Source organism: Amblyomma mixtum, chromosome 3 (assembly GCF_055824585.1).
Source record: "Amblyomma mixtum isolate Tamu chromosome 3, ASM5582458v1, whole genome shotgun sequence".
In the NCBI taxonomy this organism is placed as follows: domain Eukaryota; kingdom Metazoa; phylum Arthropoda; class Arachnida; order Ixodida; family Ixodidae; genus Amblyomma; species Amblyomma mixtum.
The window spans coordinates 43,141,504-43,157,923 of NC_143014.1; the positions used below are offsets into that span (position 1 = coordinate 43,141,504).

General features: G+C 48.6%; 2 protein-coding genes across 3 annotated transcripts in view; one reads left to right on the plus strand and one right to left on the minus strand.

The window, feature by feature from the left end:
- Positions 1 to 5,419, plus strand: part of LOC149349939 (uncharacterized) — a 49,050-nt gene extending 43,631 nt beyond the window's left edge. For both annotated transcript variants that reach the window (XM_089578918.1, XM_089578919.1), the window contains one exon: positions 4,826 to 5,419. In XM_089578918.1, the coding sequence (XP_089435044.1) occupies positions 4,826 to 4,828 (3 nt within the window). In that variant the 3' untranslated portion in view covers positions 4,829 to 5,419. The remainder of the gene's footprint in view (positions 1 to 4,825) is intronic.
- A 2,374-nt stretch (positions 5,420 to 7,793) lies between these two features.
- LOC149349940 (uncharacterized) overlaps positions 7,794 to 16,420 on the minus strand; it is a 33,149-nt gene continuing 24,522 nt past the window's right edge. The window contains exon 2 of the mRNA XM_089578920.1: positions 7,794 to 10,716. Within this exon, the coding sequence (XP_089435046.1) occupies positions 8,437 to 10,716 (2,280 nt within the window). The 3' untranslated portion in view covers positions 7,794 to 8,436. The remainder of the gene's footprint in view (positions 10,717 to 16,420) is intronic.

Here is a 16,420-nt window from a genome sequence, read left to right on the forward strand (position 1 = left end):
AGTCGTTGACTGTAAAATAAAATTCAGAAACTCTGCGGCGCTTTCCACTGAAATGTTCACACACCAGTGTTACCGTATAAACGCAGGGCCGCACTTTTTTTTCCAGATTCGGGAGCCAATTTTCGGGGTGCGGCCCATACACGCGATTTAGAAAAAAAAAAATTTTTTTAAAGCAAAAACACAGCAATCAGGGAATAAACGGCATTTATTCTACTACGGCGAACGCGCTAATCCGCCATAAAAGGCTGGAGCTGGCGATACTGATGCCGATTAGATAGCGGGAAGTCGCGGGAGAGAAAAAAATTGACGATGATGATGATGGCTGCGGCCTCGGGCGCCATCCATGGACGGTTTTTGGAAGCTCTTGTGCGCGTGCTTGGCCTCCGCGATCAAGCGCTCCGCGATCGAGCGCACCGTTGTTCGCAGCCAAAGCCGATCGCGGAGGCCACGGCGCGTGCATTTAGGAGGCTATTCCCGCCTGTGTCATGGAAAGTTCGGGTGCGGCCCTTACACGGATTTATTTCTTTTAAAACATATCCTTCGGGAAAACGGGGTGCGGCCCATACACGGGTGCGGCCCTTACACGCGTTTATACGCTATTTTCGGATGCTTTGCCCCCCTTCCCCTCCCTTGCACCTGGCGCCGCAGAGAAGTCGCCACAATGGCTGACTACCACTGCACGCGTTCTGCCCTTTTGTGTGTTGGCGCATCTTCTCTTGGTCACTAAACATATCATGCGATCAGAATTAGTTGAAATTTTGAACGTCCTTGGGAACCTGTTAATTGGAAGAATTGCAGTGCAACTTGAGACATTTTCGTTGCTCACGATTTTAAGCATACACCTTTCAGAAACCCATTATGTTCCCCTATCAAGATGCAACTGAACATTTGTGTGTGTGTACAGGCGCGGCCATAAGTAAACGGAGCACGCTATTGCGTTCGAAATGCAATCACGCTTCCTCCATTGGTAATGAAGAAGCGTTGTTTGTCTACAAGAAAGCCCACCAACCTCTGCTACCAGCATGCGCGCACCACTGCTGGAAATTTCAATTAGGTGACGCATGAAAAATACTCGAAGACAGTTGTGTGCTCTGTTTACTTTTGTCCGCGCCTGTACATGGAACCTTCTATTTCACAAAACACAAATGGCTCAAAAACGTGGAGAATTCATGCACGGTGCACACTTCTATGCTCACAACATAGTAACCCTATTCTTCAAAAAAACATTTACGCCCATTTAATTATTTTCTTTATCAGCTGAAGCTGTTTGCGCAAATAAAATTTTGCTACAGTATGCTTTAGGAAAATATTCTGCCGTGTGAGAGAAGAAAAAGTAGAAGCATGCGAATAATCGACACTTCGAATAATTTGTAAATGTTTTAAATGTTTGTAAGTGTTTTCCATTCTATTTGATTAGTACTGCACTTTCACTATTCGAACTATGCAAACCTCTTCAGAATTTAGAAATTGTGAATTTTCTGTTCATCTAAAATCGCAGCAAAACACTGTGACATTTACAAAGGGCAGTCAGTATCTTGCGGCAGTTCACTAGCCCGCACACAGTAGTGTTGGGCCTTGTATAAAATCAGTGCGCTGATGGTTTTCGAGAGCCGCCGTTATGTGGGCCCTGTGCATTTGTGGGTCGGATAACGAAGTGCAGCACCACATGACACATCATTGCATCATCCCGCGATGCAACAGACAGCTAGCTGCATGCCTGCCTAGCAGCGATTCTCTTGTTTTTGATACTACGATAAAGACGCGGCTCGCACAGAGGCGGCCTGGCTGGGGTTGAGTGTCAAAAAGGGCAAAGGTGCGGCCTGCGTACACTGCTGTGGTTGTTTCGCAGTGACCGCTATGATTATTCTCAGTTTTCATTAGCTAGAATTTAGACATTACGTATTAGGCTAGAGAGAACAAAAATAAACCGTATGGCAGAAACATTGGGTTGAAGCCAGCCTGTGCTGTAGATGCCCCAGCATCTAATCCCTTGAATCTAAAGCATTGAACGTTTTTCGCACGCAAAAACATGCCACACATGATAAGCACCCGTGGCGTGTTATTTTGTGCAAAAAACTCTCCATGCGGGCCAGGCTTACAGGTGTGGTATTGTTTTCATGCTTTCTGTTCACAACAGCGTTTGGGCCCATCGTGAGGCTTTCAGTCCAGTGAAACCAGTACATGAGTGTTAACCCTTTGTAGGACAGCAGGACTCATGTTTTCCTTTACTTGCTTCAAGTGCCGGCAAATGGACAGCAGTGCACCGACGTACCATATTTTTGTGTGCTGAATACTACTGAACTACCAAACAAAGGAGACTCCTTAGTGTTCTGTGCGTTTCTCCCAAGGCAGGTGTATAGTTTGATGGGGTCCATATTGCCAGGAAAAATAAAATTTGAAAAATTGTTAAGGTTGTGAGCCTTTTTCATCAGTTAACTGCCTGATAATACTTTTTGAAGTAATTTTCAATTCTTTTGCGGGTCTTCTTGTGTGTTTATAAGAGTGAGATGTGGACATCTACCACATTTGGTGTCTGTTTACGAAGTCATTTGTACAAATGTGTACCCCTTTCTTTCTACAAAACCAGTGGTCGAAACGGCTTGAAAGTTATGTCAATCAATTTCGAGAGTCATTATGAATGCAATTTTATCACTTGTATGCCTGCATGTTAGACACGCATACAGCTGGCGCCATGCAAAGGGCTAAACGGGATATGTGTCGTCGTGAGGGAGCGTGGAATGGATAGTTCCATTCTCATTACATCTCAAGTTGCTGCTCTAGTATTCGTTTCGCGAGCCGTCTTGTTGCGTTTTGCCAGAAGTTCTCTGCACCTTTGCCCTGCCGATAACTTCACTCTTCCAGTATGGAGGTACCTTACCACCGTACAATGCTTCATGACAGCATTCAGGTGACTCCTTTGTCATGTGAGCATTAAGGCAGACTGCCGCCACAGTGGCTCAATGTTATGTGCTCGGCTGCTGACCCGAAAGACGCGGGTTCGATCCCGGCCGTGGCGGTCGCATTTCGATGGAAGCGAAATGCTAAAGGCCTGTGTTCTGTGCGATGTCAGTGGACGTTAAAAGAACCCCTGGTGGTCGAAATTTCTGGAGCCCTCCACTACGGCGTCCCCCATAGCCTGAGCCGCTTTGGGACGTTAAACCACACAAAAACGGAGCATTGCCAAACTGGAACAATAGATTTTTTTCACTGAATGTAGGTGTTCAAATGATTGTGAATGAGATATTAATGCCTGCTCGGCATTTATAGGTACAGTTAGTTATGCCGATAATGGATGAAAACAGATTTTCTTGCAATATCTCTGTCTTTTCATAGCTGTGCTTTGTGGAAAAGCATTTGTCTATAGTTAGAACTACGTGCACTGATATTCGAAATTATTTGGGGCTAAAATATTAGAATCAATTTGCAAACAACTATTATTATTCGTATTCGCTTCACAACCAATAATTTTATATTTACGCACCCTAGAAGAAAAAAATTACAGCACCGCACAGCACTTCCTAGGCGTACCATTAAACTTCGCAATGTCCATCTTTATTTCTTGTTTTTGAAAAGCGATCCTTTTTTTTCTAGGCGTGAAATGGCCTTACTATTCTGCCCAGATGAGATTTCAAATGTAGCTGGCATCACTGACATCATGAAGACAGCTCTAGGCGCTTAGAAAAGTTTCAAAAGTCGCGTCCATGTCTGTGGGCGCTGTGCTGTGAGGGAACATAAATAGGACCTTTTGTTTTTGGCTTTACCAGATTCTTGCACACCGAAACGATTTCTTAGTCATATTAAACTTGATTTCCACCCGAAAATAACCTTCCTAGGTAACTTTGTTTTGCTGTGCACAAAGCTGAAGACAACGCACGAAATTTAGCATATTTATTGCAGGAGTGTTTGAGAAGTCCACTATCAGTTTAGACTTATTTTTGTGCTTTTTATTTGTGACTGTGCTTAATTTCAAGCCAAGATCGAACAGTATATGTTCCAAAAGAGAGAATCCAAAACATGACTGCTATCCAGGGTTCTTATTGGCATCACTGCGTTAGCAGCTTTTATCCAGGAAACCATCCAGAAATGTCTGGTGAATAAAATTGAAGTACTAACGTAATGTCCTCCAAAGCTCCTCTGCGTTCGAAAAGATTGCGTTGACGTTGAATGAATGTTGTCGTAGTGTACAAACACAGGTAGGCAAGTCTTGCAAAAATGTGGAAGTGCTGCGCAGGAGATGGAAGAAAAAAAATCTGTTTTGTAAAAGTTCCGCAGTGTAACCTGCGGGTTCGGTACATTGTTTGCAAAGTAATGTGCAAGAAGTAGACATTTTAGTGTTCTGTACAAAAATGAGTTTTTATATTGTCTTTGGCTGACAAGTATGACCCTATAAAACACGAATTATGGAGCTTCTTGTTGAATAACTTGATTTGTACCCAAATTCTAGCTGTAAAAATATCGCCCGACTTACAAAACCTGAGAAAGGAGGGCCCTAGATATAAGCCATGAAATTGTACGGGTGGGTAACTCATCATTGAGGTTCTACTGATATATGGGGCACTTTGTTCATGGCACAATGGCTATCGTTTTCTGAGGGAAAGGTATGTTAATACAGGATGTCTATAAGTTGTTGCAGCGAAGAAAATGCCTGGAGTATTCTAAACCCAACACATCACCATGACTTGACTGCAGCTGCTGCAGGTCGGAGCTGGTCATCATTTGCCATAGCTTGAAGGCTTCAGTGGAAGAAGTGTCATAGTCTGCTTAGCGAGTCGCTGTACATTGCACTGCTTTGCTTATGATGCATTTACTTTTCTTGTTCTTTCAGTGACTTGGAGCCCTATAGCTGTGGAATTGGGGGCTCACTGTTGAAACTGCCTTGCACTGAACACAATTTTGTGGCCAGCTACACGCCTCCTAATACTGGGACCAAGTCATATGAATGATCAGTCATTCTCTATGTTCACTCATGTTTGTATTGTTTGTTTGTTTTTTGTCGTTAAAGGGGCCTGGCTGCACAAACTAAATAAAGGAGTCTTGTTTGTTGTTTGCAGAGAATAGGATGTGATAATGCTGCTAATGTTGGTCCTCACACCAATATTGAGTTGTTTAATATTTTGGTTTGCTTAAGAAGCGCATACCTTAGTGCTGTTCTGCTGTATTCTGAGCATCGCATCACTGGTGGACAGGAATTTCATTGCAGTTGTCACAATTCCAGCACTCAGACTATATACGCATGAGAGCGAAAGTATGCTGTAAGGCACCATCATGCATGACATGCAAGACTGTGCTGTATTAGATGCATATAGGGACATACCTTCGAAACATCACGTGACTTCAGTTTTTGTCATCAGGTTTTTTTTTCTCATAATTCCCTCTGTGGCTTAAGGAGATGGGGGGGGGGGGGGGGGGGAGTGGCACCACCATCAAAGCAAAGTCTCTTAAAGGTGCACTGAAGAGGAATCTGAACTCGCCTTTTTGCCGCGGGAACTCGATCTACACGTTCCGAGCATTCTTAGAAACTTCGACTTATTGCCCTGTGTGGCCGATTTCTCTAATTAAATCGAATTAACATCCGGCTCCCGCCTTTATTTTTGAATTCTCCCTCGTACGGTGGGCGGAGTCGACCAACGTATGGAGTGCCTTTCAGCCAGCTCCGTGGAGGCTTTGCTTTCGCTTTATGTTGTTTTTTAGGTTTCCGTGAATAAATAGTTTCATTCGCTGATAATATCGCCGCAAAATAAGCCCGCAGAAATAAAAATACGCACGGACTATTTGCTTCTGCGGATTACTACGTATTACTCCGACGATGGCAAAGCGGCAAGCCGCCATGGGACTGGGTGAAAGGCACTCCGCGCATTAGTCAACTCCGCCCACCGTACGAGGGAGAATTAAAAAAAAAAGGCAGGAGCCGGACATTAATTCGATTTAATTAGGGAAATCGGACACACAGGTCAATAAATCGAAGTTTCTAAGAATGCTCAGAACATGTAGATCGAGTTCCCGTGGCAAAAAGACGAGTTCAGATTCCTCTTCAGTGCACCTTTAAAGAGCCCGTCATCCAGCACGTGAACGCCGGAAAGATGAGGTTTCATATTTGGCTTGGCTAGCGTTGGGCTGAAAAAATGTGGATTCTGCCTCAGAATCAGTAGCTGCACTGCGATGTTCTCTGTGTGCATATTAATTCCTGCATTTTTCACTTTATCAGTAAAATTAACGTAAATGAAAGTTCACTGTTAAGCCATTATGGAAACTATTACGCCTTTTCTTCCAGGTTTGCCTTGAGAAGAGTTGTATTTTTACAGCTGAATGCACATTTTATGCCCAGCAGTAGCCAGGCCAAATATAAAACCTCACCTCCCTGTACCGCTGTATGGCGGATGAACTATTGCAGCGCCACTTTTTCCTCTAGGTAATATTGGGACACTCTTGTGGATAAGGGCAACCAGGTATATTATGCAAGGCCTAGCAGTATCACACATGCGCTCCTGCTATGTGCTGGCAATCTACTTTGAGAGAGAAGCAAATTCATTCATCTCACTTGTGCAAGATCCTGTAAATTGGTCTAGTGGGCACCGTTTGTAAATGCCACGATGTTTGACCATAAGTTCATATTACGAATATGAAGATGCTCATTTTTCAGTATTTAAAGTGGTCTAATTCTTTTGTGAATAAGTGCAACGTGAATTGTCTGATAGCAAATATTATTTGTAAACTATTCAGTTTGAACATTTTTGCTTCTTTATTTTGTTTTCAACTCTTTATTGAATAATTTCCAATTATGCACACTTATCAGTGTAGTTTCCGCCTTCTGAATTAATGTAACATGGAGAATTTGCCTTGGGAATAGCTGGCATTGCTTCGAAGAGTGCTGCAGGGCCCCTTTAATGCCTAACTTTTTGCTTTTGTTTTGGGTATAACAGATCTCTTTTGACTGCTGTACCTTTACTGATACACCCTGGCTGTGATAGTAGCAACCAAGCCTGTTAATGGTTCTTTGTTTTAGGTGACAAGTGTGTTGCTTAGTCCTGTAATTTTTGATGTCATATTACTTACATTTGCTACCTTTCTTGCTCAACTTCATTGTATGTGCTGAGAGACTGTCTGTGTTGTTTGTTGTGTGTGTTGAATAGACTAGGCAGTCCAGATGTGCAGTTCACAGGGTGTGCTCTGGCTGAGACAATCGAGTACTCGTGGCCTTGGTAGTCAATGCCAACTTCAGAGGAAAAGCATGGTGCTCTGGTATGCAGTTTTAATCACATGTTGGTTTTTACTCCTAATCCTATGCACCTCATTTGTACCAACGGCTGTTACGCACAAGCTCTGCCATCTCTTGCATTGTTCTACACTGTATCAAGCTAAGGTTGCTTTCTCTGCAATTGTTCATTGCGAGTGCCCTTGTGTTTGTGCCTTGACAAGATGGCATTTATTCAGCTTCATAGAACTGTGCTTTGTTGCAAAATAAAGATATTGAATTTTATGGTGCAGTGTTGCAAAGAATGTTAATTGGTTTCTAGGCTCGTGTCAGCTGCTGCAGTGACCCTGGTATGCTACTACTGAGCACTTGGTTGAGGGTTCTATTCTCATTGGTAGCAGCTGTGTTTCAATGGAGGCTAAAGGAAAATGAAAAAATTGCTCATGCCCCCTCAGGTTTAGGCACACATTAAAGAACCCATTTCCACAAACCAGAGCTCTCCGTTACAGTACCCGGTAGCCCTTAGTGCTACTTCAGCACATAAACATCCACTTCGCAACCAGGCTTGTGGCAAGCGAAGGAACAGTATTGCAAAAGTTTATGAAAGGAATTTATTAGCAATGTCAGCACCATTTGTGGGAAACACCTTTTGCATGTTCCTTTTACCCACCACCACACACACACACGCACAGACCCATGAAGGCATTCACTCGTAGCAGCTTCCAACCACGCTGCATTTCTGGTATGGCAGTACGTTTTGAGTAACTAGGAGTTCCACAACCTGTCCCAAGAGGCACACTGGAATGATAACATTAATTCAGAACTCCGTGTTGGAGTTCAGCAATGTTGCATGTCTATTTACAGTAACAAAGAAAAGTATTAAAAAATTATCCACTGTCAGCTGCAACAAGGGAGTAAACAGCAGACTGACAGGTCAACATGTCTGGACTAAGGTGTCTGGATTGGGTCCCTTGCACAGACACAGGTCTCTTCATCAAGAAGGGAGCTCTCGATGTTGGTGGTGATGTTTGTGAGAAGCTGGCAGTCTAGCAAATTCGCACCACAAGGGAATGTATGGCATTTCTGTCCCCTCAGCTTTCCATTCTCCTGCTGAGGACTCTGGAAGAACACTTGTGGTGCAGTGATCAGTAGTAGTTCTTGTACTCGTTGACTGCTCTGGCCACTGAACCTAGCACTGTGTGCCAGTGGCTTGCTTCTCCATCGCCCACCAACATCGACACTAGTCATGCATTCAGTCCAGTAGCTGATACTTCCTCGGGACTGGATGGATCAGCGATGAGGGGCAAATCCCTATCAACCTTGCTTGGCTTTGCACTACTCTCTGGTTTATGCATGGTGACCTCATTGTGCTCTTCTGATTCTGTTGGTGTGGTCTGTGCAGCTGTGGGTGTGGTGCTTACAACCTTCCCTCTCTCTTCGCCAACTGTTGTGGTCTTGGCCTCATGACCATGGTCCCTCCTGTATGCTCGCTCATCATCGATTGTGTGAAACCTAGGATCACTTGGTTTCTCCTGACTGGTTTTACTTCCAGGGTAGTCCTCATTGCTTGGTTTTTCCTGACTGGTTTTACTTCCAGGATAGTCCTCATTGCTTGGTTTCTCCTGACTGGTTTTACTTCCAGGATAGTCCTCATTGCTTGGTTTCTCCTGACTGGTTTTACTTCCAGGATAGTCTTCATTGCTTGCTTCTGTTGTTGTTGATGGGTCTCGCGATCTTTTTTCTGGAAAAATTGTGGGTGTCATGCCATCGCGCTCTTCGTAAGGTTCCGTGTAAGTGGTGCTCATCAAGGTTGTCTCTGCTGTAGTCATAGCCGTGGTTGTTTCCTCAGTGCGGTACGTTGTGGGGTTTGTGGTGACCTCGTCAGGACTCTGTGTGGTACGTTCTACTGTTGGGCCAGTTGTCGGTGCTTCCCGCTCAAGGCCACCAGGAGTGGTGAATTCCTGTGAGGGGTCCACACTGTAGAAGGTGGTAGTAGTAGGTGTTGTAGGTGGTACGGTTTTCTCACTGTATGTTGTTGGTTCAACAGTAGTCGTAGAAGTTGTGGTCGATTCTGTTGTGGTTGACTCTGTCGTGGTTAGCTCTGTCGTGGTTGTGGTGGGCTCGGTTGTTGTGGATTCCGTTGTTGCGGCTGTGGTCAGCTCTGTCGTAGTGGTGAGAGCGGTCGTGGTGTCGACTCTATCTGCTCGCTCCTCTGGCTTGGGAGGTTCGTTTCGTAGGCTGGAAGACGTTGGAGCCTCCGTGGTGGTGGTTGTCGTCGACGGAGGAGGATCGGTCACAATGTGCGAGTGAACCTTTATGCGGAACTTAGGGTCATAGCGCGGGTAGTCTGGAGGGTAGTGCCTGTGATGAGGCTTGAAGTGTTTGTGGTGCGAATCATCCCAGCTTGTGGCGTACTTGTCCCACGCGCTTGTGTCCGGTTTCCAGCCGCCCGGGGGTGATTGCCAGCTGCCACTAGAGCTGTAGTGTTCCCAGCCACTAGCCGCTGGCTTCTCCCAGCCCCCCGACGATGATCGTTCCCAGCCTTCGGATGGTGGGCGCTCCCAGCCCCGCGTAGGCTTTTCCCAACCGCTGGGCGGGTATCGGTCCCAGCCGCTTGAATGGTGCTTGTCCCAGCCACTCGAATGGGGCTTGTCCCAGCCACTCGAATGGTGCTTGTCCCAGCCACCAGAGTGGGGCTTGTCCCAGCCACTAGAATGGGGCTTGTCCCAGCCACTGGAGTGGGGCCTGTCCCAACCACTGGAGTGAGGCTTGTCCCATCCACTAGTTGCGTACTTGTCCCAACCGGAAGGCGGCTTCCAGGTCGGCTTCTCCCAGCCGGTGCTTGGTTTTTCCCACGGGAAGTGCTCCTCAGGCTCGGGCGGCGGTGGCCTCTCCAGGGGATCCTTTGTACCGCTCACGATGCGTATCTTGGGGCTTACGTGCAGGCGGAACTTGACGGGTGGGATGCGGATCTTTGCGTCCACGGTTTTGTAGTGGGGCTTCTTTTTGATGTGCCAGCCATCGGGGCCGTGACTGTGGCTGTGCCCGTGGTCGTCCCATGAATGGCTGTGGTGGTGGTGGTCCTCCTCGCGCGCTGCAGGGCGGATCTTGATAGTTACCGCGCCATGCTTGGGTTTTGGTGGGTTCCACGGCTGCGGCTCCCAGTGGCTGGGCGGGGGAACCCAGTGTTCCTCGGGGGGCGAGATCCAGGGCCCCGAGCGTGACTTGCTGCGCGGGTAGCTGGTGGCCGGAGCCCGGTACGGCGACTCTGGCCGCCGGTAAGAGCGCGGCGGCGTAAGGCTGTAGCTTGGCTTGAGATGCTCGGGCTCCTCCTGGTAGGTCGAGCTCCTCAACGGTCGCGAGACGGCCTCGTAGAGCGGCGCCGATGCTGCGGCGGTGGCGCTCGGCTTGTTGCCGAACGGCGCGAACAGCATGCCCAGGAACTGCTTTGTCGCCTGGTCCGAGAAGTCCGACTGGCCCCGCGCCGCCGTGGCCGCTAGGGCCACTAGCAGGAGGGCTTTCACCTGCGCGAGATATACCACCATTTTAGTTGTCAGGCCGTGCCTGCGTTATGCATTGAGGCTACACATTTAAGGCACCAAATACGAGGTCCCGTATGGGCGACTGTCTTGGGTTTTTGTTACCAGAAAACATACTGCTCCGTGGAAAGTACGCGATGCCAACAGGCCTTCCTCAAGCTGGCTTTTCACACTCCGCTGGCCCGCAGATTCACATTCAGCGCTGAAAGCTACGGTCGTTTTCATTGAAGTTTTGGAAGAGTGCGTAAACTCTACCTAACTTAGAGCTGCGTTTTTCTGCTTATTGTCAGTAATTCGAATTCGTAGTATCGGTTTATTCGAACTGACGATTTGGTCCAGTGAACATTACATGTATTTAAATAAAGGGGAGCGCGATCTGGTGCCGTTAAATCGAACTCTGCATAATTCGAACAAATTTTTGGTCCCCTCGAGTTCGAATTGCTGAGATTCGGCTGTGGCAGCTATGGGAGGGGCACAAACTCAAAATTGATCACACTTTAATGCGAGGAAGACAAAATTGAACAGTAATTGGACAGCTTGTGTTGATCAAAGCAAACAAACGGGGGCACTTGTGACAGTTACATGTGTCAAAACGTTCATTTTAGCAAATATACAACTTTCGTTTACTTGTACTCGAAGCTCGTATTCTAAAAAGTGGAGTGTAAACCACACGTGCGCGGCGCAAAGAAACTTGCGTGTGCCTTCACCGCATTGATATATGAATACCGGCATTCCGTTACCTGTTGTATGCATTGCGGACATTATTTCTGGGCGTCTCAGAGCTTCAATGTCTTTGTTTCGGCGTATGTTCATTTAATAGCGCTTACCGAAATTTCACTTAATTCTGTATCTGTAGTTTCGTTTTCTCTAATGGTGAATGTGTTCACGCTAGCATAGTGCCCCCTTCTCCATTCGCGTGGCATATGCGCTGCGCATGACCGTTCACTATACCTGAACTACACGTCGATGGAAAGATTTCGCTCGTGTCGGTATCATATATGGTTCGAGGGTGGAATCAAAGTCAATAAAGGCAGAACCATGCCGCACCTCTTGTGAGGCGCGTACCTCCGTGTTTGCCAATTTTCTGTCGCTAATACCGTGCAGCGTTCTAGCCATCAGGCGGGTCCAAATTAGAGCTGTTCGCTTTGCGATTGGCCGGTGCCCACGCTCCGGTCAACCACCAAAGCCGGGGATCCGAGCGGCGACCGATCACGTCGCGTGCCGTTATTACTTATTACGCGCTGAACCAGTACACATACCAGTACACAGCGGTGCTGCGGTGAGAAACTTGCCACTGGAGACTGCGCAGCTGCACGAGTGTGTCCCGTAGAAAGAGCTGTTTTGCGAAACGCGAGCTCGTTTATTTCGTTCTGAAATGTCGAGACCGGTGATCACCGGCATTTGGGAGTCCTTAACTTTTCTGCGTTTGTAGCCGGGTTTGCGCCTTGCAGCGACTACGATTCGCGTACTGGTCGACTCCAAAGTTTGGAAAGCGCGATTTAAAAAGAAAAAAAAAGATATACCGCATGTAGAACTAGGACGCCTTTCCCAGTGGTGCTGCTTCCGACTTTGGCGTCGCACAAGTGGGAAAGCGCGGCACCGAAATTGCTTGGTCCAATCTCGCGGTTGCATGGATAAGGTAGGAACCTATCGGAGGCTGGCTGGCACTGTATCGCTTGCTATTTGTTTTCCACATTTGCAGCGGTAAATTCGGCTTTTGAAATGCCAGCAGACTTTTTCGCCGCCACCGATAGCTCTCCGGAGCCGCCGCGGTGGCTCAGTGGTTATGGCGCTCGGCCGCTAACCCGAAAGTCGCGGGTTCGATCCCGGCCGCGGCGGTCGAATTTCGATTGAGGCGAAATTCTAGACGTCCCTGCACAGTGCGATGTCAGTGCTCGTTGAAGAACCCCAGGTGGTCGAAATTTCCGGAGCCCTCCACTACGGCGTCTCTCATAGCCTGAGTCGCTTTGGGACGTTAAACCCCATAAACCGATAGCTCTCCGGACAACGCCGGCCTTAGCTACACGCAGGCCGAAATACTTTGCATTCCTAGTGAGCGGACGTTGTCTCACGTCTGACGTCTGCATGTGGCGTCTTTGCGTTCCGACGCATTGTTTTGCTTCTGAAAGTGGCGATTTTTTTCTCCGGTTTTCTGTACTGAACGCGGCCAGGTGGCGGGTGTCATTTTGGTTCTGCCGCGGAGCCCACCTCATTGCTTTCGCCCTATCACATTCGCTGGCTGCATCATCGAACACGGCTACGTTCGCGAATTCGCTGTTTGGTAGCGTGGCGCGCGAGCGCGTGATCATGTGAAGTTTCATTTCGCGCGCGCTGTCTTTTCAGCGAGAAAAAAACTTCTCTAGCACGCATCAAAATAAAAATATGATCAATTGGAGGTTTTTTGGGACGCTCTACAATTTGGCACTTTAAATTCTGCCGGGAGCGGAATAGGTGAAAAGGTTTTTTTTTTTTTTTCAACAAAGCAAAATTCTCTTACAGGGGTCAACAACATGGCTGAAGTTACCTGCACCTAGTATGCCTTGGTATATTTTTAATATTTGGATAACATTAGTTGGGATAGCTGGTATATGGGCCGCGGAGTGTGTACTGGTGGTACAGAAGCTCCGGCTGACGTAGAATACGATGGGGCATATTAAATGAAAGATATAGGTTTAGGTTTATGGGGGTTTAACGTCCCAAGGGTTTAACTCCACTCATGATTGATCTCATTGTTAACTAAGACAAGTAACCTAGTGGTATGGGTTGGGGAACTTTTATATCCTTCCCCACCCCGTACCACTAGGTTACTTACCTTAGTTAACGTTGGTTAGGGAACTTTTATATCTTTCCATCCCTCATAGCCGGAGTGGCTATGAGGGATGGAAAGATATAAAAGTTCCCTAACCAACGTTAACTAAGGTAAGTAACCTAGTGGTACGGGGTGGGGAAGGATATAAAAGTTCCCCAACCCATACCACTAGGTTACTTGTCTTAGTTAACAATGAGATCAATCATGAGTGGAGTGTGATGGCGCGGACAAGTAAACGGCGCACTCAGCAGCATCCCTGGAGTAGGCGTGAGTGATGTCAACCCAAGTCGGCTCCTCCGGCCGCGCCCGTATACTTTCGATTTCGTTTGCCGAGTCTCGAGGGGGACAGAGAGGAACCCGTCGTGCTTCGCCTCGTTGCGTCTCTTCGCGGAGGTCAGGAGGCCACGCGGTACTCTGGGCTTCGCGCGCGACAGAAAACGCGTTTCGTGCTGGATCGAATCGCGTCCCGCCGCGGTGTTGCTTCGTCTCGGTTGCATTCCCTTGTCAGCGTCGCATCGCTGTGGTCGGCGGAACGGCGGCCCTGGCCGTGGGGGCGCTGTACGCTAAGGTCAGCAGGGCGCGCTGGCACCTTACCGGCCACAACGAGTTGTCGCAGTCGCGACATTCGTGCGCCGTATGCAGCAACAACCATTAGCGTTTTGCTCTCGCTATGCATGAGATGAAAGCCAGTTTAGCGTGTGCCTTCTTAGGTTTGTCTGCGCGTCCGGCGGTGGAACGTCGCCGACCTCCCCGGGGGCGCGCAGTCAGATGCTCCAGAAAAGAAACGATAAAACCGAACATGTATTCTTCGCTGTTCCTCACGTGGACAAGCTTTTCGCGCGCGATGCTGCAGAGACCGGCGGCGAACGCGTGCGCTTGTAGCGTCCTCCGCAATTTAGGTTTGACCCGGCACCGATACACGTCGAAGGTTCTTATTTTAGGCTGCTCGTTCTTGGCGGGCCTCCCCGAGGGGAAAACGGAACGTCGGCCGCGACAGCAATGAGAGACTCTCCGGCTTCGGTGGGCGCGCGCGCACACCGCGGGGTACGTCCGTCCCGTTCCCGCTAGCAATGAGGCTCCCCCTTTTCCTTCCTTTTAACTTTTTTTTTCCTAATAACATTGGCGCAGGATAACGGGCGGCAGAGACGTTTATTCTCCGTTTTCGTCGTCGTCGCAGGCCCAACGGAAAAAAGAAAAAAAGAAAGGCCGCCTGCAGCCCTTCTACTATCAAGTGCAGGTGCTTGAGGAGGTTCCTTTTTCTTTTTCCTGGTGCCTCTGCCGCGCGCTCCTTTGCCCCCGCGACACTCGTTTTCTGCCAGATTCCAAGCCTCGATCGAAGGCGAAGAGGAACGTTGCTTTTTTATTATCATTTCCTTAGTTTCGCGGAGGAAGCCCCCAGCATCGGACGTGTCATTGTTCTTATCGTCGCGGCCGCGCGCAAGTTGGTCGCCGCGTCACACCCCCCGAAAGGACGTCTAATGCCCCCGCGCAGACTGGCGACGAGAACTCGATAATCGCCGCTTACCTAAGGGTGCAGCTCGACCTGCTCTGCTTTTGTCACCCGTGCCTTCTCGTGGCGACCGCATGCGCGCGTCTGTGCGCCTGCGACACGCTGTGGTGCAGCGTTTGTGCGTTGCTTTGCGCGGCGGGACGTCCCGGCACGATCCAATGACGGCACGCCGAGCGTGGCTCGAACCCTACTCGTTCCGCCGCGTTCTTTGTACCGCAACAGGGGCGCTGATGTTTTTCCGGTTTTTATTAGATCTGGGATTTTATTTTCTTCTTTAGGGCCAGCCAGGCACGCGGCGCTAAATAGCGCGTGCTCCTCAGACCCGCTGTGGCGATCCGGTCCACATACGTACACAGTCGTCGAGGGGGCCTGCGTTCGCTTTGCACGGGTCGAGTGCGGAGTAAACTAGGACCCTCCCGCTGGGTGCACGCACGAGCGGCAGGACTTGGTGGCTGCGCCGGCGCGAGCTGATTACGCGTTCGCAGTGTGCACCAGGCTGGCGGCGTGCGCGGCGGGACAAATGCGTCTGGCAGCCGCGCCCCACTGCTGCAGGGCCGAACGGCATGCCGACTCATTTCGATCAACCCGAGCGGGCTTGTAGTCGCAGCTTTGCGCGCTTTCTTTTCAGCGGAACTCACGCAATTCGGATGCAAGGTGTTGGGTTTTACCCCTGCCCAGGGATCCAGCCAAGTTTCCGGCGTTTTTCTTGGATTATAACGCGTGGCTTTATTTTGTAATGATTCTTTTTTTTTTTTCAGATTACCTCTCATTTGCCCTTTTTACCGTTGGCATGCCGCGTCTTGTGACGTCATATGTCTGACAGCTAACCAAGCAATGGCATTCGCCAGCTCCGGTATCGAAGCCGAGGCCGATTAATGAGAAGGAAGCAGAGGACTGAACAGCGACAAAAATCGTAGGAAAAAAAAAAAAAACAGCTGTTTTTAGTGCTATTTGTAATATGGTCCCGTCTCCGAGGTCTTCCGTGCTAGGCTCGCCAGCGTCTTCGCTTCGTGTGGTCTGCAAGCTACCTCGGTCAAGGTGACGTACTACATCAGAAACTGAATTGTAACTGCAATGAAACGGCTTGTCATACGCTAACGAACGCAGCTTTTCGTGTGTTACTTCCGCGTGTCCAACAAATACTTCCCGCTGGACTGGTCCTCAAATTTCTGAGAGATTTACTGCCGAACATTCGGACCACTCCAGGCGAGTGATGTACTTCAGTTCAAGCGCGCGCGTGCTTTTCGAAAATGCTTCATTTTCCCGGAAACGCGTAGAACATGGCAGCAAATCACGCACGGCTAAAGGCGCGCACGCCTCTTCGCCAGCGCTGCTCGACCCGTGTTGTCTGGCACTCGTCGCCGCGGATT